At 48.8% G+C, this 20,777-nt stretch overlaps 1 protein-coding gene and 1 pseudogene across 3 annotated transcripts in view; one reads left to right on the top strand and one right to left on the bottom strand.

The window, feature by feature from the left end:
- LDLRAD3 (low density lipoprotein receptor class A domain containing 3) overlaps positions 1–20,777 on the top strand; it is a 245,789-nt gene that overhangs the window by 118,862 nt on the left and 106,150 nt on the right. For 2 of the 3 annotated variants that reach the window (XM_066363129.1, XM_066363139.1), the window contains exons 3-4: positions 1,765–1,890; positions 14,264–14,398. In XM_066363129.1, coding sequence (XP_066219226.1) covers positions 1,765–1,890; positions 14,264–14,398 — 261 coding nt within the window. The remainder of the gene's footprint in view (positions 1–1,764; positions 1,891–14,263; positions 14,399–20,777) is intronic. The other variant, XM_066363137.1, reaches the window with a different exon arrangement.
- On the bottom strand, positions 4,552–5,028 carry LOC136388714 (large ribosomal subunit protein uL23 pseudogene; annotated as a pseudogene).

Here is a 20,777-nt window from a genome sequence, read left to right as displayed (position 1 = left end):
TTGGGTTGGTTGAGAGCACGGTTGCTGGATGCTGAGTGCCTGGGGCCTCGCGCCAGTGCCGGTTGCCCCAGCTGTGTGACCACGGGCAGGTCGCCTCACCTCTCACAGCACATCTGTGAAACGGGGGTGAGAGCTGCACCCATCTTTGTCAGGGGTCCTGAAGACTGTCCCTGCATTGGGTGATTTGCTATAGGAGGGCTCCTTGAATTCAGCCTGCAGTCGTAACAGCTACGATTTATTATACGATCCAGAGCAGAACCAACAAAGGGGGGAGGTGAACGAAGTCCGCAGTGAAGCCAAGGTCAGACCTCCAGGAGTGTACTCCCGGGGGTTCACACCGAGGCACCCAGTCCCCCAGCAACAAGTGTGACAGCACGTGTGAAATGTCTTCTCCTGCAGAAGCTCATTAGAGACTCAGTGTCCAGGGATGTTACTGGCAGCTGGTCACATAGGCACCCTCTCCCAAACTCCCAGCAAAAAAAGCAGGTGTTCCGCATAAACGGCACTGTTTGCATAAACCAGTGGTTCTCAACCTGTGGGTTGCAACCCCAGTGGGGTCGCCTAAAGCCATCGGAAAATACATAATGCATATCAGGTATTTACATTCCGAATCATAACTGTAGCAAAATTACAGTTATGAAGTAGCCACCAAAATTATTTTTTGGTTTGGGGTCACCGCAACATGAGGAACTGTATTGCGGGGTCATGGCATTAGAAAGGTTGAGAACCACTGGCATAAACAGTTTGGGTACAGTGATTCATTCTTATGAGACAGTGGTGTGAACCCTACTGAAATCCAAGTTCCCAGATGCCAGCCAAGCAAGGGCCAACCTTGCCAGCAAGCTTCTCTAAGGAGAGCAGTCCCGGGCCTGGTGTGTTCATTCTTTCCTGCACGCCGTCCCCTCGGGTGGTTGCTGGGTGGACTAGAAGGGATGATCCTTGTGAAGACTGGCCGCTCCATCGAGCATCGTCAGCGCTGGTGAATATAGCTGATTACTTTGACAGTCAGGGAATGAATTCTGAATGGCTCATTAGCACCTTGAGACCAGGCTCCATCCATCATCCATCTACTCACCCATTCATTCCTGTTTGTCACATTCTGATTGAGCCCTGCTGGTGCAGGGGCTGCCTGGGCCTCTGTGGGATTAACCGCTTCCCTCCTGGAGGATGGTACATGGGGCTTCCAGTCTGGCTGGGTAGCGGGGTGGCTGGCGGTGGGGGTGAGAGCCTCCTGCAGACTCCCAGGTGAGTGTAGGAGGGCCCTGTGCACGCTCAGAGTTAGCGGGGTGGCTGGTGGTGGGGGTGGTGAGAGCCTCCCGCAGACTCCCAGGTGAGTGTAGGAGGGCCCTGTGCACGCTCAGAGTTAGCGGGGTGGCTGGCGGGGGTGGTGAGAGCCTCCCGCAGACTCCCAGGTGAGTGTAGGAGGGCCCTGTGCACGCTCAGAGTTAGCGGGGTGGCTGGTGGTGGTGAGAGCCTCCCGCAGACTCCCAGGTGAGTGTAGGAGGGCCCTGTGCACACTCAGAGTTAGCGGGGTGCTGGTGGTGGGGGTGAGAGCCTCCCACAGGCTCCCAGGTGAGTGTAGGAGGGCCCTGTGCACGCTCAGAGTTAGCGGGGTGGCTGGTAGGGGTGGTGAGAGCCTCCCGCAGACTCCCAGGTGAGTGTAGGAGGGCCCTGTGCGCGCTCAGAGTTAGCGGGGTGGCTGTGCCGCAGTCGGAAACTTCGCCACCTGACATCTTGCCCTTTGGCCTGTTCTTCCTCCCACAGCCAAGGCTAAGTCGAAGTGCGGCCCGACCTTCTTCCCCTGCGCCAGCGGCATCCACTGCATCATCGGCCGCTTCCGGTGCAATGGGTTTGAGGACTGCCCCGACGGCAGCGACGAGGAGAACTGCAGTAAGTGCCAGGCGCTCGCTCTCTCGCTCACGGTCACCCTTGTGCACTCGGCCGCCCGCCGCCTCCATGCTGGCTGCTGTCGCCTTCGGGCTCCTTCCACCCACAGGCTCAGGCATTTCCTGCTCTGAACCGGACTCCGTTCTTCACCACTTCTGTCTTGTGTAAATGCTCAGCTACTGTTTATTGGGGATTCTCCTGAATGCACTGGGCCTTGGGCAACACTTTGTTTCATTTCTAAAGATGGCCGTGCAAGTGCAGGTATAAGATCCCTGTTCACAGGTGAGGAATCTGAGGTGCAGAGAGGTAAGTGAACCCACCCAGTGTCACACAGTGCAGAGGTCGCAGGACCAGGTCCAGGCTGTGCAGGCTCTCCTCTGATCAACTCTCCCACTCCACACCCCAAGGTTGTAGGCTTGCTTTCCTTCTTAGCTTGAATTCTTTTTTTAAAGATGTTTATATATGAATTATATACATACTACAAGAATTTTTTTTTTCATTTTTCCGAAGCTGGAAATGGGGAGGCAGTCAGACAGACTCCCGCATGCGCCCGACCGGGATCCACCCGGCATGCCACCAGGGGGTGATGCTCTGCCCCTCTGGGGCATCGCTCTGTTGCATCCAGAGCCATTCTAGCACCTGAGGCAGAGGCTACAGAGCCATCCTCAGTACTCGGGCCATCTTTGCTCCAGTGGAGCCTTGGCTGTGGGAAGGGAAGAGAGAGACAGAGAGGAAGGAGAGGGGGAGGGGTGGAGAAGCAGATGGGTGCTTCTCCTGTGTGCCCTGGCCGGGAATCCAACCTGGGACTCCTGCTCGCCAGGCCGACGCTCTACCGCTGAGCCAACTGGCCAGGGCTACAAGAATATATTTTTGAGGAAACATTCAAACAGTACAGAAAATTAAAGTTGTTTATTTATAACCACCTGCTTCTTTTACCTGTTGTATAATATTCCATGGCATCAACACACACACACACCTCTTTTTCTTTCTACCCCACTTTGTCTCCTAGCAGTTGAGCACTACGACTCCTTGGCCTGGATACATACAGCCTCTTCCCTGCCAGCATCTCTTCACACACAGGGGTTCAGTGACCTTTAAGCGCCTTACCCCACCTCTCATACTGTATGTTCCATCTCTCCCAGCAGGCGGCTTTGTACCTGCTGCTGGTCACTCTGCTCCCTGCCGTTTCTTCTTCAGCCTTAAATGTTTAGACTGCTGTAGCCTTTGTAACTATAGTCAGCTCTGGACAGATTTATAGTTATTTTCTGTGTCTGCATATTTTTTTTTGCATATTTTAATAACATTTTTTCTTCTGCTTATTAAAAGCACATTATAAAATATACAAAAGTATAAAGAAGGAAACAAAACTGCCCAGACCGAAACATTGTTAATATTTGGGCTATTTTGTGCCAGTCCTGTCTCCTCCGCACCCTCCATCACTTCCTGTCTTCTCTGATGTGCTTAATTCTCTGTCCTTTTTGCTGTGACCATTTTCTCACATTATTGGGTTTTTTTCTTCAAAACTTAAGTTTTGGTGACTTCAGCGATTGTTTTGACAAACTGATTTTCCCTTATTCCGTCGGTTCTATTTTAGGTCCCTGAAGAGGAGGGTGGCTGTCTCCTGTGTTATTTATGTCTTTCCAGCGAACAGTTGTTGCTCTGCCCGCCCAGCAGGGACACAGGGAGTTTGTAACTCTCCCTTGTGCCTTCTCCTGACGCCTTGTTTCATCTTCTGGGCCTCGAATGGCAGAAACAGAGCACAGCCACTAGATGATAGAGTGGATAGCACAGTGGCGGAAGCCCAGCTCTCCGGGCAGGCTGCCTGTGGCTAAGAGGGTCGGGGCCTGGTTGAGCAAGTGGCTCTGGAGCTGAGGATCTGACCGCAGATTCCTGTTTACCTGAGCTAAGCAGGAGATGGGCCCGCTGTGTGATCTCTCTGCACAGCGGTTCACCTGTCTGTAGACGCAGTGCTGAGAGCCCGCTTCCGGGGTTGTTGTGAGAGGCGAGAATTTCCGAAAAGTGCTTAGTGTAGTGGCTGGCACAGAGTAGTTGGCTATACAAACATATAGTGACCAGGGGTAGAGCATCGGCCTGGCATGTGGATGTCCCGGGTTCGATTCCTGGTCAGGGCACACAGGAGAATCACCCATCTGCTTCTCTATCCCTCCCCTCCCCTCTTGCTTCTCTCTCTCTCTCTTCTCTCTCTCTCTCTTTCCCTCTCTCTCTCTCTCTCTCTCTCTCTCCCCCACCCTCCTCCTCCCCTCCTGCAGCCATGGCTAGATAGATAGGAGCAATTTGGCCCCGGGAGGATGGCTCTATGGCCTCTGCCTCAGGCACTAAAAAATGGCTCTGGATGCAAGAGAGGCAAGGGAACAATGCCGTAGATGGGCAGAGCATCACACACACACCCCCCACCGCGGTGGGCTTGCCTGATGGATCCGGTCCCATCGGGCGCATGCAGGAGTCTGTCTCTGCCTCCCCTCCTCTCACTAAAAGAAACAAACAAACAAAAACAACATGTAGTGACTTAAAACTGTGAGTGATTAAGGGGAAGATTACCAGGATTACCAGGATTTCGCCTTTGGCTTAGGATGTCCAAGGACATACTTCTTTTTTTGACACTGTAAAAATTTTTATATTTAGAATTAGCCAGCTGGACTCAATTTAGATGAACCCAATTTTTTTGGCAACATCCAGTGCATCCTGGTCGGGAGGCGGTGGAACATATGCTTTCTTCTCTCCATCGGGCCTGATCAGGGTGTTGACCTTGGCCATGTCATCGAGCTTCCTCACAGCCTGTGTGATCTGGTGCCTGTTGGCCTTGACATCCACAGTGAACACGAGATTGTCTTCCATCTTCTGCACGGCTGACTCGGTAGTTGGGGGGGACTCGATGATGGCACAGTGGTCAAGCTTCTTTCTCCCGGGGTGCTCTTTCGAGGGTATTTGGGCTGCCTTCGGAGCTGCAGTGTCTTGGGCCATCAGAAAGTGGGTGATGTGTGGATCTTGGTGTGATTGATTGATTGATTGATTGATGTGTCTGTGGATGACCTTCAACATTGCTTTCTTTGCCTTTGAAGCCTTTGCCTTGGCCTTGGCTTTGGGAGGGGCAGAGACTTCCTTCTTTACTTCTAGCACCATCTTTGTAAAAAGGACATGCTGCTTTTACATCTCATTTAGTGTGTGTTAGCTTGGTCTCTGCTTCCGGCTGTTGTGGGGATCTTATAGTCTAAGAGGAGAATTATATGTATGTTACATGTATTTGTACATACATACCAGAGGGTACCCCAATGGCACTAAAAAGCAAGTGTGACACATTATAATGTGCATTCTTAATGATCGTGGCCCTATATACTCCCTGCCATAGTTAAAGACCCTGTATGATTTCAGTGTTTGGACATGGGTCTTGAATTGTCTGAGTACATCATATCCATTCCAAATGAAGCCAGGATTTCCCTTTGACATATCTACCATATAAAAAAGAGTGGTTCTAACTCACTGTTTTGAAAACTGGTAAATAAAAGGAAAGAATCAAACATATTCCCTCCCTTCCCTATATGAATTTTATTTCTGAGTAATTAAATACCTGACTGAAGAAAGTTGTTTGTTTGTTTTTTTTAATTGAAGAATACCAGCAATAATAGAAGAACGAGAGAAGGAGGGTATCTCTCTTTTGTAACCGGTAATTAAGAAATGAGTCACCAATGGCTGCTGAAACCATTAGGTGAAAAATTGATGGGGAGTTTTGTAATGGATGGATCAGGCTGAAAACCGCTGGACCAGCAGGCAGTCTCCACAGACGGCTTTGAATCAATATCGCACCTCTTAGAATGGGATGTAGATCCCACTGTCACTCTGTAGATCACTTTATGTTATAGTTGTCTCAGTACCTCTGTGTACATTAAAAACTCCAAGAGACAGTGTTTTCATGTTTGCTTTTAATTTCCTAATGTACTTTAAAGGACTCCAGAGGAGAAGAATATTTACCCAGATATTTACCATTTTGGTTGCTCACCCTTCATTCCTGATGTTCCAGCTGTCCTTGTGATATCGTCGTCCTTCTGTCTGGAGGACTTCCTTTCGCAATTCTTTCTAAAACAGGTCCGCCAGCAACAAATTCCCTTCGTTTTCCTTCATCTAAGAAGGTCTTCATTTCACCGTCATTCCTGAAGGATATTTTAACTGCGTATAGAAGTCTGGGTTGACAGTTCGTTTTCTTTAAGTACTTTAAAAATGTCATGCCACGTCCTCTGGCTGCGATGGTTTCCGATGGGAGGTTTACAGTCATTCATATTGTTTTTCCATAGAGAATACATCGTTTTTCTCTGGCTGCTTCGAAGATTTTTTTTTTTTTTCAGTTTGCAGCAGTTGGATTATCGTGTGTCTGAGTATGAGGATTTCTTTGAGTTCATCCTGTTTAGAGTTCTGTTTGAATGTGTAGGCTTTTCTCTTTTGCCATACTTAGTACACTTTCAGCTATTATTTCTTCAATTTTTTTTTTTTTGAGAGAAGAGAGAGAGCTAGGGATAGACAAATAGGAATAGAGAGAGATGAGAAACATCAATTCATAGTTGTGGCACCTTAGTTGGTCATTGATTGCTTTCTCATATGTGCCTTGACTGGGAAGCTCTAGCCAAGCCAGTGACCCCTTGCTCAAACCAGCGACCTTTAGGCTTAAGCCAGTGACCTTGGGCATCAAGCCAGCAACTTTTGGGCTCAAGCCAGGGACCGTTGGGTCATGTCTATGATACCACACTCAAGCCATTGACCCTATGCTCAAGCTGGTGAGCCTGTGCTCAAGCCAGCAACCTTCAGGTTTTGAACCTGGATCCTCAGCATCCCAGGTCAACACTTTATCCACTGTGCCACTGCTGGTTAGGCTTCTTCAAATATTTTTGTTCAGTACTGCACTCTTTCTCCTTTTCTTATGGGATTCTGATAACAACTTTAGATCTTTTGTTATGGTCCACAGGTCCCTGAAGCTCTGTTCAGCTTTTAATCAGTCTTTTAATTTTTTTTTATTGTTTAGATTGGATGATTTCTATCTTTTGGCAAGTTGACTTTTTTCTCGGTCTGCTTTTAAGCCCAGCTAGTGTGGGTTCTTTATTATTTTGGCTACTGCATTTTGTTCTAACATTTCCTTTTGGCTCTTCTTTATATCTTCTGCTTTTTGCTGAGACTTTCTTTTATTCATTTGCCTCAAGAGGAACTGTGATTGCTCGTGAGAGTATTTGTGTAATAGCTGCTTTTAAGTCTTCATCACACAATTTCAACATCTGCCTTGTCTTGGCGTTGATGTCTGTTGATTACCTTTTGCCGTAAGAATTGAGGTTTTCCTGATTTTTTCATATGGCAAGTAATTTTGGATTATATTCTTGGTATTTTGGTTATTCTGGTTGACACTCTGGGTTTTGTTAAAATCTTACGTAGAATGCTTCTGTTTTTGTCGGGTCAGGCCACAAGTTCCTGGCAGCCCTCTATGGGCTGCAGTTGCCATAGCTTTGGAACTAGGTTTTTTGCAGGGCTGTTTGGATCTGCCCTGCCTGGACGCCTCCCAGTGGTCAGTCGGGGCCCTGGGCAGTGGTGTGTGAGTTCACTTCTCATCATCTCTGGCATGCACTGGGTCAGTTCTATGCCTGTGTGTCTGAGGACCAGCTTGGAAATTCACAAAGAACCTGATGGAGTTGCTTTCCCCCCACGTGCGCTCTCACACTTTTCCGTTTCCTGGGAAGCCGAGAGGGAGAAACCACCTGTTCGGTGATGGTTTGAATTTTGGTTTTCTTCCCCAGTTGGCCTGCTCCAATTTTCTTTTCAGAATCTGAAAATAGTTGCTACCTGCATTCTGTCCAGGTTTTCTTTTTTGTTGTTGTTTTCTTTTCTTTCTTTTCTTTTTTTCCATTGCATCAAGTCAGTTTGAGCATCACAAGAAAAGAGGCAGTCGAATCTCATCTGCCTTCTGATAGGACAGCGGGAACACACGTCACCACCATGAGGTCTTTTGCCAAAAACATCCAACCTGAATCCGAGTGAGCCTCTAAATCTCAGTCAGTTTGGGCTGCTGTACCAGAATTCCATCGACTGCGTTGCTTAAACAACAGAAACTTATTTCTCTCAGTTCCGGAAGTCCAAGATCCAGGGTCCCAGCACGGTCAGGGTCTCGGTATGGGCCCTCTTCCGGTTTATGCCCTCACGTGGCCTTCTTCGGTGGGTGCACACACAGAGAAATCCCATCATGATGGGATGTGTGGCCTAATCACCTCCCAAAGGCCCCACCTCCTAATCCTGCCCCTTTAGAGATTCGGGTTTGCAGGGGACATAACGTGTAGTCTATAACATTAATCCTCAGCCCTGCAGAGTTTGAGCGAGGGGGTTGTTCAGACATAGCTGTCCACGAGGCCTCAGGAGAAAGATGTTTATTGCCAGATGGGAGGTTTGGGGCGCCATCCACAGCGAGGTGATGGCTGCAGCAGTTACAGGACACAAAAGGAAGGCTTGGGTGCTGGACAGGAGGTCACCCTGCCCAGGGAGCCTTTATAGGGAGGAAGAGACAGTCAGTCCTGCCACCAGCACCGAGCTGAGTCTGGAGGAAGTCTGAAACTTCAGGTCTTCCGAATCCTAGAGGCTGGGCAAAGGCAGGCAAGACTGAGGAACCGGACCTGCTGCCCCTGCCCAGAGTGGCGGCCCCTTCCTTCCTCTCCAGCCTCACGGAGCAGGTCCTCGCTCCAGAACGTGGCTGCACGTGGGGCACTTTGTCTCGGGCTCCCTTGTTGAAGGGACTCTGAGACAGGGCAGGGACTTGCAGCTGGCCACGCACAGGGCGGGGCTGCGAGCATGTCCCAGGCCACAAAGGAAGCAGTGCTTGTTACTGGGACGGATGGTTTGCCGAGAGGCTTGGGGCCCGGCGCCCTCCGTGCTGGAACAGAGGAAGTCCCGGGGCAGCTCTGCTTCCCCAGGTGCCTGGTTGCCAGGGCAGTGGAGCTGGGAAGACAAGGGGCCCACGAGGCTGGGATGCTGGTGGAGGAAGTGAGCGGTAACCACGGTGGGATGGGGAGCAGATGGGAACCGCGAGGGCTGGTGACGAGGACTTTCTCGTTGATGTATTTTCTCAAGAACCCTTTGAGGTGGGAGAGGGGCCAACTTCACAGACTTGAAATGGATTAAAGGCTACATTCCTCAGGTCCTCCTGGAGACAGACTGCTTCATTTCCTGCACCGAAGCTGGTCAGTCGCTTTTGGGTGACGGCAGTGGGCCCTTGGTCCTGTCCTTCAGATGTGGTTGAAGCAAATGCCGCCCGTTTAATTAACCACTGAGCTTAGCTTTCCCCCGGTCCTCCCTCCCCCTGGCAGGAGGAGACAGTTCTCTCTGCCGAGTCTGTGGTCCAGGAAACAGACCCTCAGATCCCTGTGTTTGTTGTGGTAATAACTGAGGAGCTTTTAAGTCCACAATTGAGTTTTTGAAGTTGACTCTGCAGACAATTTTCTTAATCCCTGTTGAAATAAATACTGTAAAACACATTGTTCTTCTCCCTCGTTAACTGAGTCAAACAATTCATTTTTCAATGACTAGTAAACGTTAGCAAGAACAAAGAAAACATAGATTTGGAGCACAGAAGATACGGAGACATAACATCCTCAAGTTCAAAGTGCTTCCTGGCCAGTTTATGAGCAGTCTGTTGAGCGGTTACTATTTCAGGGTCCTGGGTGGGGCTCCCACGGGCTCACAGGAACCCCTTGCCTTGACCTCTGCCCACCCAGAGCCTAAAGCCTGCAGTGTTGGTCCACCGCAGCCCCACGTACCCCGGCCCTGAAATGTGGCAAAGTCTGGTAAATTGAGGAATAGAGTGAAAGCTGAGCTATGTAGGGACTTTGGGGAGATACAGCACTCTGGTTAAGTGAGCCTGCCTAATAACTAAGCATTTAGGCCTTTGAGGGGGATGTCTCTGAGATGTGTTGCCTCTTGGCTTAATCACCGTTTCCTTTCATTGGTGAAAGCGTTGGGCCATTCTTAGGAACCTTACTGTTTAGACGGGGCTATAATACAGGGTTGCCATTGGCTCCTTTTAGAGCTTTCTGGTCTCTGTTCAAACTATTTTAGGCTGCTCTGCTTGCGGAATTCTTAAGGTTGCTTTTTATAGCTTTCCTGGTTTCCTCCTGTAGTGGTCAGCTTGTTTCTCTCGCTGGCCTGGGGGGGTGTCTGCAGGGTGGCCGGCTGTCCCCTGGCCCTGCTCATTGGCTGTGTCCTTGGCAACCGGAACACAAACCTCGCTGAAATGTTCATAAACAGAGAATCCACAGACCCTGAAGGGGAGGGGGAGGCCCGAGGGTGCTTCCACGGGGAGCTCCTGGTGCCTGACGGGCGTGGGCGTGATTCTGTGTCCTGATGATTCCAAGGCCTTTTTTCCTGGCTTGCTGCTGGGGCTCCCACGGGTTCACAGGAGCTGGGCTGGGGGAGTGTCACTCCAGCATCCCCTGCCTGTTTCTCTGCCCCATGCTGGGGGGTGAGGGGACGTATGACGAGGAGGAATCCCAGGTGTGGTGGCTTACAAGCGTGTACCTGTGTCTTCCGAGCTACCTGGGACCTAAGTGTGAAAGGTACCAAAAACAGGTGTCAGAGAAGATTTTGTGGGAAAAAAAAGTAAAGAAAAAGGAAAGTGAGTGACCACTGAAACTTATCTGTCAGACTAGACTCTTAAAAAAATTTTAGTGAAGCCTTTCAAACATACTGAAAAGTAAAATTAAATGGACTTCTGTGTTCCCAATACCCTGTTTTAAAAATTATATTACTTATAGTTATTATACTATCATAACTATGTTAACTCTAGTTAATAATACTATATTACTAATACATTATGTTATAATGTTGTAACTGTATTGACCCTAGTTAATCATACTATATTGTACATTTGAAAGTTGCTGAGGCAGTGGATCTTAAAAGCCCTCATTACAAAAAATATTTGTAACATAATTACAAAAAATGTAATTATGTGTAGTTATGGATGTTAACTAGATTTATTGAGGTGCTCTTTTTGTAATGTATACAAATATCAAATTATGTTGTATACTTGACACTAATATGTTATTTATCAATTATGTCTTCATTTAAAATTTATATTACCTTGTTACTTTTTTGCTTCAGAGTTTAAAATAATAAGATGCTACCAAATATCATTAGAAGTCTATAATATTTCCCTCTGGAATCCTGTCCTTTCTTCTCTCCAGAGGTGTCCCTGTCCTGAACTTAGCCTTGTTTCTTCCAATGCAAATTTTTATTCTTAAATCCGTCAGTAATAAGTAGCATTCTTTTCGTGGGTAACCACACAAGTAGCACAAGACTGAACATAGTCTTCCATAACTTGCTGTTCTTCCTCATCTCTGGTTCATTTATTTTTCATGGCTGTTGAGCAGGGGTGGCAAACAATGGCCCCTGAATCAAATTTAGCCTATTACCTGTTTTTGTAAGTAAAGTTTTATTGGAACTTGCCATGTCCTTTGTTTACGAATTTTCTGTAGCTGTTTTGCACTACATGGAAAAGTTGAGTAGTGAAGGCAAACACAAAGATCGAATGATTAGCGAAACCTAAAATAGTTACTATCTGGCCCTTTACAGAGAAAGTTAGCCAAGCCCTGCTGTAGAATTCTGTAGAGAATATTGTATCTCTTCTTCCCTGGGTGAACATTTGGGTCATTTCCAATTTTTAAAAAAAATTTTACAGTGCTTCAGTAAACATTTTTGTTTGTTCAAACAAAATGTATGGCTGTAGTATACAGCTGGATGTGAAACTACTAGGCGGACGTCATGTGCGCCTTAAACTTCCCCAAATATTACTGAATCAGTCCCCAAGGTGCACCTACCAATTTGCACGCCCACAGACAGTCTGAGAGACTTCCTCTCCCTCCACATCCTTGCCAACAGCCTGGTATTTTAAGACCTTAAGTTTGGCAAGTGGATGTGGTTAGAGCGGTGCTTCATTACAGGTCAGCATTTTTTTCAGTTGTTATTGTCCATTTGCCATTATAGGAATCACCTGCTAATAATATCCTTTGCTCATTTGCCTGTTGAGTTGTCTTTTCCCATTAAAGTTACAAGACATCTTTATGTATTCTAGCTACTGAGACTTTCGGTTATAAGCATTGAAACTCATCAGTGACTAGGTTTTCAGTCCGTCTGGCTCCTTAACCAGAACTGTGTCTTAGGTCTAGTCAGCCTTATATGAATGATCTGTATGTGTGTGTGTATATATGTAGTATGTATGTGTGCACATATGCATACATAAATGACTTCTTTTCCTTGGGAGGGTTTGTACCACCTACCTTGGGGAGAGTCTAAGGGTGAAGAAAAGTTATTAGTTGTCAACAGTGTCAGCAGATTGATCCAGAACAGCCTAACCCATTCAGATATTCACAGAAACTTGCAACCACCCAATCTTGGAGCAATTAGAGTGTCTTCCTGAGGTTGTTTGTTTGGCTGAGCTGATGGTTGCTGATGCTTTGGCTGTTTAGACGTGACCTGTGAGGTCCCGGGGAAGCTGAAGGCTCCAGGGTGGGATACGAAGGGTTTGGAGAGCTGCCCGGGACAGCGACCGAATGTGATTTGTGGTTCTGGGTTTGCCCATTTAGGTTTTGGCTGAAGTCAGACCTTGGTTTCAGCTTGATCAAGTTGAACCATTCTCTGGCCCGCAGTGATCTAAATAATTAAAACTCCCATTTGCAGGCCAGATTACTTTTGTTTGACTTTGCGCTGGTCCACCATTTTCAAAACTGAGAGCACTGGCTTCCCTTCCTCCTCCACCTCCTCTGCCCTTAGTCCACTCTCTGAGTTGAATAGTTAAGAAACAGCTCTGCTGCCCTTTGAGTTTATGGAGCCCTCTGAATCGTTCAGACCTTACCACCATGATCTCTGCATCTTAACAATGGCCCAGGGGAGCGTGCAGGGAATATCTACAACAGCTGCCGCCTGGCAGGGGAGGGCCTCTGAGAGACTCCGGAGCTGGCTTGCCCCTGACCCCACAGCGGTCTCCCGTGCCGGGCTTGGCGTCCCGCCCTGGCGCTCTTCCCACAGCGTGGAATTCAGGTGCGGGCTCAGCTCATTACCCAAAGTCCAGGATGACCCCTCTTCATCACTGCCAGTGGCTCCTTCAGAGAGGGCCACACTCAGGGGAACCAGTGCAGACATAAGCGGAAAAACATCCCTTGAGCCTATGCCAGGCGTCAGACTCTGCATTGTACCTTTTCTCCCGTGTCGTCTCAGGTGATGCTCAAATCAGTGCCAGGCCAGCCGCATGGGCCTGTGACCACACCGTCCTCCAGGGCCCGGGTTTGCCTTAGTAGGGCACCACACTTGGTCTAGTACCCAACATTTGCCTTCCTGAAATTTTAAATAATTTTGAATAGTTGGCCTCATATTCTTCAGTTTGCCCAGGGCCTTAAAAATCAGGAGTCGGTCTTGTCCTAGATCAAGAAACCAAGGCTGTCACGAGGTGACATAATTTGCCCAAGATTACACAGCTGATAACCGGCCGCGCTGGGATTGGAGTAGTTTCTACTTTGCTGCTTCATTTATTAAATAGAGCTCAGGAGAGCCTTGTTGGAACTGCACTGCAAGGAACAGGGAGGGAGGTACATTGTGCTTTTCTGTGGAGGTTTGCTCACGGTAGTTTTGTGGTGACCCCACACTGGCCAGTTGTCGCCCAAGTGTTTGAGGGAGGGAACCCTACCTGTCATTTGTTTTGAGGTCCCTAAGAGTTCCTGGAACAGGGAGCCACATGGGGGAGCCATACAGGCTGAGCAAGTGGGTCAGTGGGCTTCTTTGATTGCAGAGAAGAAAGAGAGACCGCCAAGTTTAGTGAGCCATGAAAATGCACGGGGGTGGAGTGGCAGGGTTAAGGTGCTGGCGCACAGACAGGGAGCCGGAGGACCCGGCCCAGCTCGTGGGCCAGATCATGCCGTCACAGCCTGTGACGGAGGTTCCCGGGTCCCCGACTCGGTGCTCCCTTTGGCTTTGCTTTTCCCTGTGTGTCTGTTATGCTACCAGGCATTCCTCTCCCAACTCTCCCAGGACATTCAGGTTTGCCCCAGACCCCTCAGGGGCCGCTGGCCCGCCTAGCGGTTGACATCTAGGGTGAGGCGTTGTTCTATAGTTACAGGAGGACACCAGCATGGTGACTCGGGCAAAGGAGGTTTTAGGATGGGAGGGAGGGAGTCTTGTCCCGCCCGAGTCACTCTCTGGCCGGTCTCCCAGGATGGGTTCCGATCGTGCCAGCCATCTCGGAGAGATGAGCCCACTGCTTTCCAAGCAGGACAGACTCCGGGCTGGAGAGGGTTTCAGGGGTTTCCATAGACTTGCTGCCCCCGGTGACCGGCTCTGTTTTCCTTCACAGCAGCAAACCCTCTGCTCTGCTCCACCGCCCGCTACCACTGTAAGAACGGCCTCTGCATCGACAAGAGCTTCATCTGCGACGGGCAGAACAACTGCCAGGACAACAGCGACGAGGAGAGCTGCGAGAGTTCTCAAGGTAGGCGACGCCGTGCTCCGGAAGCGGCTGCTGCCCCGGCACGCGGTCGTGTTTGCGGTTGCCTTGCCTCCCCTGTACACGCGGCTCTAAGTATATAACCCGCCACCCGTCTTGTTCTTCGCGTGTGTTAAATACCATATATGCATTTTTTTCTTCAGAACTGAAGTTTGCCCCCACTGCATTACACCCGGTCATGGTGCTCTGCGGGGGGTTTCTGATGGCCTTGTCGGGGCCATCGAGCTGGTTTCTTTCCGTCCAATTATTGATACTTGCTCAGGATGAAGTCCGCCTGTTGGGACATCTGTGTGGTTTACGGCGACATCTCACCATACAGCTGTTGGAGAATCTTTTTTTGCCTGGCACCGCTGCTAGCGTTGTCAGCGGATGCTGAGTTGGCTGCGGTACCCCAGGCATTTGCTGCTGTTCTGTTTGTTTGTTTTTTTCATTTCTGCTAATTTAGTCGTCATAGAAGGCTAGCTCCCCAAATACTTTCATTTACGTTTCTCTGATTGTTAGCAAAGTTAACATTCCCCCCCCCCCCATGTGTGTTTACTACTTCGTGTCCTCTTGTGTGACTTGCCGGCTCAGACCAGGGCTCTCGCTCCCAGAGCTGTTTTCTGGAAGCTGATGGGCACAGCTTGGGGGTGGGAAGATGAGCTTTCCAGGGAGCCCAGAAGGACCCAGCAGGGTCACATCCTCTCCTGTTACAACTGACCGGGTACATTTCTTTACTTACTGTGTTCCTGTAAACACGTCTTTTCTCCAGTGATGAGGAAAAAACTGCAAAGACTTAAGAATGTATATCTATTTTAAGGCATCCTGAAAAATATATATTTCTGTTATAAACTGGTATCATCTGGATGCAATCTTTACTTTTTTTTTTTTTAACTTGGCATTATATTGCTGTGATTCACCCATATTATTGTTTGTTGGTAGAGTTTATTTTCTTGACTGTTATTCAGTATTCGAGGGTGTAAGTGTACCACAGTTTACAGACGTAATAAAACTGTAAGAAAAAAAGCAGCAGAAAGATGGTTGTTAACTGGCTAACTCATACGTCAGGAGGTAGGATGGGTGAGGCCAGTTCCGTGAAGTCAGATGTGGGTTCTCTTCGAGGTCCTAGCTTTTATTTTGGTTGGTGCCTTTTTTGTTATTGAAAATGAATAAATGAGAGCGTTGGCCCAGCATGTGGATGTCCCAGGTTTGAATCTCGGTCAGGGCATACAAGAGAAGCGACCATTTGCTTTTCTACCCCTCCCCCCTTCTCTCTCTCTCTCTCTCTCTCTCTCTCTCTTAGCCTCCCACAGTCATGGCTTGATTGGTTTGAAAACATCAGCCCTGGGTGCTGAAGATGGGTTTGTGGAGCCTCCATCTCAGGTGCTCAAAATAGCTCAGTTGTGAGCATGGCCCCAGACGGGCAGAGCATTGGCCCCAGACGCGGGTTGCTAGATGGATTCCAGTTGGGGTACACACGGGATTCTGTTTATTTCCCTTCCTCTCCTTGGAAAAGAAGAAAAAATTCAAAAGTAAGAAAATAAAAATGAATAAATGGGTCATTCCTAGACCACTGGTGAGAGTGGGTCACAAACCAAGGACTAGAATCCATCCAAATCTGTACACCTGAGGTCCAGAGACAAAAATAGACAAAATGTGCATCAACATAGCCTTTGCCAAAATTCATGCAGACAACAGCTCTGGTTGTCAAGTCTTGGGTAGAGTTAGCCTCTGCTTGTCCTCGGGTCTTTGCTTCACAGTGGTTCTCAAAGTGTGACCCTCAGAGAAGCCCGGCAGCATCACGTGGGAACTCTTTGGAAATGCAGAGCTCAGGCTGCACCCCAGACCCGCTGAGTCATCTGGCGGGCAGTCTGTGTTCTCAAAGCCTTCTCAGGGACTTAAATACTCATTGAAACCAGAAACCGCTGTTCCACAGTAATAGCTTTAGAGAGGTTTCTAATCTTGCCATTTGTCGAGGAATTTCTAAACTTATGATGGAACAGCAGGGTATTTCTAGTCTTTACCCAAAGTCAGATTTTTTTATAAACCAAAAATTATGGCATATGCAGTCAGCAGTGATAGATACCAAATGGGGGGAAACAGTAGTCACCGAGTCAAGTAAATACGAGCACAGATAGGGGAGATTGAGCACACTGTTCTCTATTATTTGTTATATGGTTTCTTATGTGTTTACTAGACTCACTAATGGTGCCCTCATGTAGTCAGCAAAAGGACTCCCAAGTTTAAAACTTGGAAGTTTCCCAGCATTTTGCCGAAGCTGATTTTTGCTTACCCGTCAGAAGACCTGTCACTCTGCAGGCTGGTTGAAGTTAGTATTTTTAAACCCAGCTCCTCCTTCTCTGGGTATAGTGTACACCCGTGTAAACATGAGGTGCATGAAAAGTCAGTGCTGGACACATGCCTGGGGAGCCCAACTGCTGGCAGCTACCCTACTTGGAGCAACCCTCCTTAGAGTCTCAGCTTGGCGCCTTCTATCCCAGACAACACCCTGCTAGGAGGTCAGCTCTGTTGGCACATGCTCTCAGAAAACAAGCCCCCTCAGGGTGTGGGAACAGCCGTCAGCTGCCATCAGTATGACAGCCTCCGAGCAAGGGTGCCCATAGGCAGGCGTCCCCAAACTACAGCCCACGGGCCGCATGCGGCCCCCTGAGGCCATTTATCCGGCCCCCGCCGCACTTCCGGAAGGGGCACCTCTTTCATTGGTGGTCAGTGAGAGGAGCACTGTATGTGGCGGCCCTCCAACGGTCTGAGGGACAGTGAACTGGCCCCTGTGTAAAAAGTTTGGGGACCCCTGGTGGAAAGGCATTGTCATTAGCCACCGAAGAATAGGAAGTGTGCCCTTTTTTGCCTCTCCTATCCCTCAGATCCTCCCTAGGAGCAGAATGCTCTGCACATAGTGGATTGAACAAGCACTAGAGACCAGAAAAGAAATCTTTGTCAGGTGTTATATTATTAAGCTGTGTTTACTTTGCACCCTGTGCTAGTATTACATTGTGTGTGTGTGTGTGTGTGTGTGTTTAAGTTGTGTGGGTTTACAAATCCACAAACTATTAAACTAATCATCATAAGGATGATTGTTGTTTAAATGGAATAGGCGATGCTATCATTTTCTTGGGAGCGGGGCGTGGCCTGCAGTGAGCGTGAGATGGGTGTGCGCACCTGCCGTGCCCTGGGCCCCTGTGTGGTTTCGCATCCCTCTTACAGTGTGCCGTCTCTCTGCTCCGAGTGCGATTCCTGTTTTGAAGGGTCTGCTTTCCTCCTGTTAGGTAGCCTCTAGATGCAAGCTGACTGCTAACTTCCGTGCTTGAACAAAGGGACACCAGTGTACCGGGCTGGGGGACACCCTGACTCATGCATTTTTGAGAGACTGGGCTCTGTGTCCTCCTGAAGAATTTCAGAGGCATCTGGATTAGACAGAGTAGCATCCTGTACCACAGAAGATCGGACCCTTTGTCATCTTTATAATCACGAGCATGTATCGAGCCGTGCTATGCACTAACTGGGTGCTGCGCTAATAAGCACCTTCCGTTGGTGAGCTCATCTAGTCCAAATTTAGCCTGTCCGCTTCCGCTGGGCTTCCAGTCCTTCCCAGATACACCTTTGCTCCCGACTGACGTGGGAAAAGAAAATTATATTTTATAACGTTTATCTGGACCGAGTGGAGAAAACTGGTCCCAAGACAGGAAATAATGGTTCTTGCAGTACTTGTCTTCTCCTTTGATGAGGGTGTGGACGTGGTCCCCCCACTAGAGACACCAGCTCTGTGTGGGACTCTCCTCCCGTTCTCTGTTCATCCTGATTCTGAGAGACACCAGCTCTGTGTGGGCCTCTCCTCCCGTTCTCTCTTCATCCTGATTCTGAGAGACACCAGCTCTGTGTGGGCCTCTCCTCCCGTTCTCTGTTCATCCTGATTCTGAGAGACACCAGCTCTGTGTGGGCCTCTCCTCCCGTTCTCTGTTCATCCTGATTCTGAGAGACACCAGCTCTGTGTGGGCCTCTCCTCCCGTTCTCTCTTCATCCTGATTCTGATCTCCGCCTTATCCTTGGCCTTGAAACCAACGACAGACTTTGCCAGGACCTGGAAGCAGGGCCGGGCCCATGGAAGTGCAGTCATTCCCATACCTTTCTGTGCCATATGGGATGTGTTAGGGACCAAAGAGCTCTGTGGTGGGATCGGATTTTAATTGGGGCTTCACTGATTGGAAACATAACCTGTTTACTGGATAATTCCCAAAGCAGTGGCTTTGGGGCCGGCGTGCATAGGGACCTACTGCTTAGGATCTCTGCCTGCGAGGGGCGTCTCGGAGGGTCAGCAGGTGCCACCATGCACGTGTTGGGTGTGGCCAGCCCTGAGGTGGCCTTAAATATGTGGAATTCAATCCTAAACGAACAGTTAGATTCTTTCCAACGTTGGATAAATGATGGAACCTGGAAGGCAGCTTTTAAGAATTCCCACTTCCTGGGGTTCACACACCCTGGTATAATTTTAATTCTTTGAATGTGATCTGGACTTTGTGACTTGCTTGACTTGCTTTTTTTTTTTTTTTTAATTGTGGCAAAATACACATACTGTAAAATTGATCATCTTAGCCATTTTGGAATGTACAGCTCAGCAGTGTTAAAGTGTATGCATATCGTTGTACACTGGTTTCCAGAACTGTTTCATCTTGCAAAACTGAACCTCTGGACCCATTAAAAAATTCCCCACTCCTTCCCCCCCCCCCCGCCCCCGCAACCCCTGGCAACCACCATTCTCCTTTCTGTCTCTCTGAATTTGACTGCTCTAGATATCTCATATAAGTGGAATCATACAGCATTTGCCTTCTGCTGACTGGCTTATTTTTTCCTTAGCATAATGCCTTCAAGGTTCATCCACGTTGTAGCCATGTGTCAGGATTTCCTTCCCTTTTAATTAAGGCTGAAGAACTCCATTGTGCGTCAGTACCACAGTTTGTTTATCCATTCATCTGTTGATGAACACTTGAGTGGCTTCCACCTTTCGACTGTTGTGAGTAATGCTGCTGTGAACGGAGATGTACAAATTGTGGCTTGCTTTTAACAAAGAAAACAGCATCCAGAATGATGGGATGTCAGATCCAAGATTAGATTACAGAAGACTCTGGCATCTGTTTTTGCTTCCTCTCTCGTTCTTGCTGAGGGAGGCCGGCTGCCATGCTTCGTGTTGCCCCGTGGATGGGCCCCGGTGGCGAGGGCCCAGGGAGGGCGCTGACCGATAGCCAGCACAGAGCTGAGGCCTGCCAGTCGCCACGGGGCGGAGCTGCAAGCGTCTCCTCCTCTGGTCCCACTTTGGGTTCTCTGAGGCCCTGGAGGACACCTTCGTCGGAGGCTTGTAAGAGGGCTTGAGTCAGAGCTAAGCCACTCCTAAATTTCTGACCCGTAGAAACTGTGAAATGAAAAATGGTTTACTCTGAGTTTTGGGGTAATTTGTTGTGTAATCAGTAATAGATTACACTATTATGCTGACTAATAGATTACAACTAATGTGCTGCCTACCTCTCATGTGGGCCCCAGTTCTGCTTGTTATGGTCACAGAGAGCTTATGAAGCCTCGGGGCGGTGAGGGGAGTCACGTCTGGAAGGAGATCAGGTAGGATGTGTCTAAGGACCACCGTGACTTTGATCACTAACTAACTAAATGTCAGGTACCAGTCCAAGCATTTTACTTGTATTACCCCTTTCAGTCCTCATGAAATCCGTGTGAGCAGGACCCTCTCCCAGAAACTGAGCCCCACGTTCTAGATGAAGACCCCGAGGACCAGAGAAGCTGTCCGTGGTTGTGTCGTGTCCGCACAGCGAGTCAGTGGTGAAGCCGGGAGGGGAACTTGGGTTGTCCGAGGTACAAACTAACGTTCTCCATGGTTCTCTGCTGTGGTTCTCTGCTGTGGTTCTCCGTCACCCTGTGCTGCTGCCGTCTGCTCAGCGCTGTACCGGGGCCAGGGATGCCAGGCAGCGGCCCAGGCCGTGGTCCTGTGGGCTCCAGGGGGCAGGTTGTGTTGGAAGGCTGGCATGTTTTCCCTCATTTTGTCCTCAGTTTTTCCTTTCAGTAAGAAAGAATAATGAAGCCTGCCCTCCCTCCCACCTCATGAGGAATGCTGGGAGAGTTAATTGAGTACTTTGGCAATTGGGTTGCGGTTTCTTTATCTTGCTTGCTGTATTCTGGAGATAACGCCTCAGGAGAATTTGGAAAGTGGCCGTGAGGTTTGGCACCTTACCAAAAGCTAACAGTGACAGCTTTGTGCTGTGTGTCTGTAGAATTGTGTGTGTGTGTGTGTGTGTGTGTGTGTGAGAGAGAGAGAGAGAGAGAGGGAGGGAGGGAGGGAGGGAGGGAGAGAACAGTCCTTCCT

Source organism: Saccopteryx leptura, chromosome 1, assembly GCF_036850995.1.
Source record: "Saccopteryx leptura isolate mSacLep1 chromosome 1, mSacLep1_pri_phased_curated, whole genome shotgun sequence".
Lineage (NCBI taxonomy): Eukaryota > Metazoa > Chordata > Mammalia > Chiroptera > Emballonuridae > Saccopteryx > Saccopteryx leptura.
The sequence above is the reverse complement of the archived record's forward strand: the minus strand, read 5'-3'. Positions and strand labels throughout refer to the sequence as shown.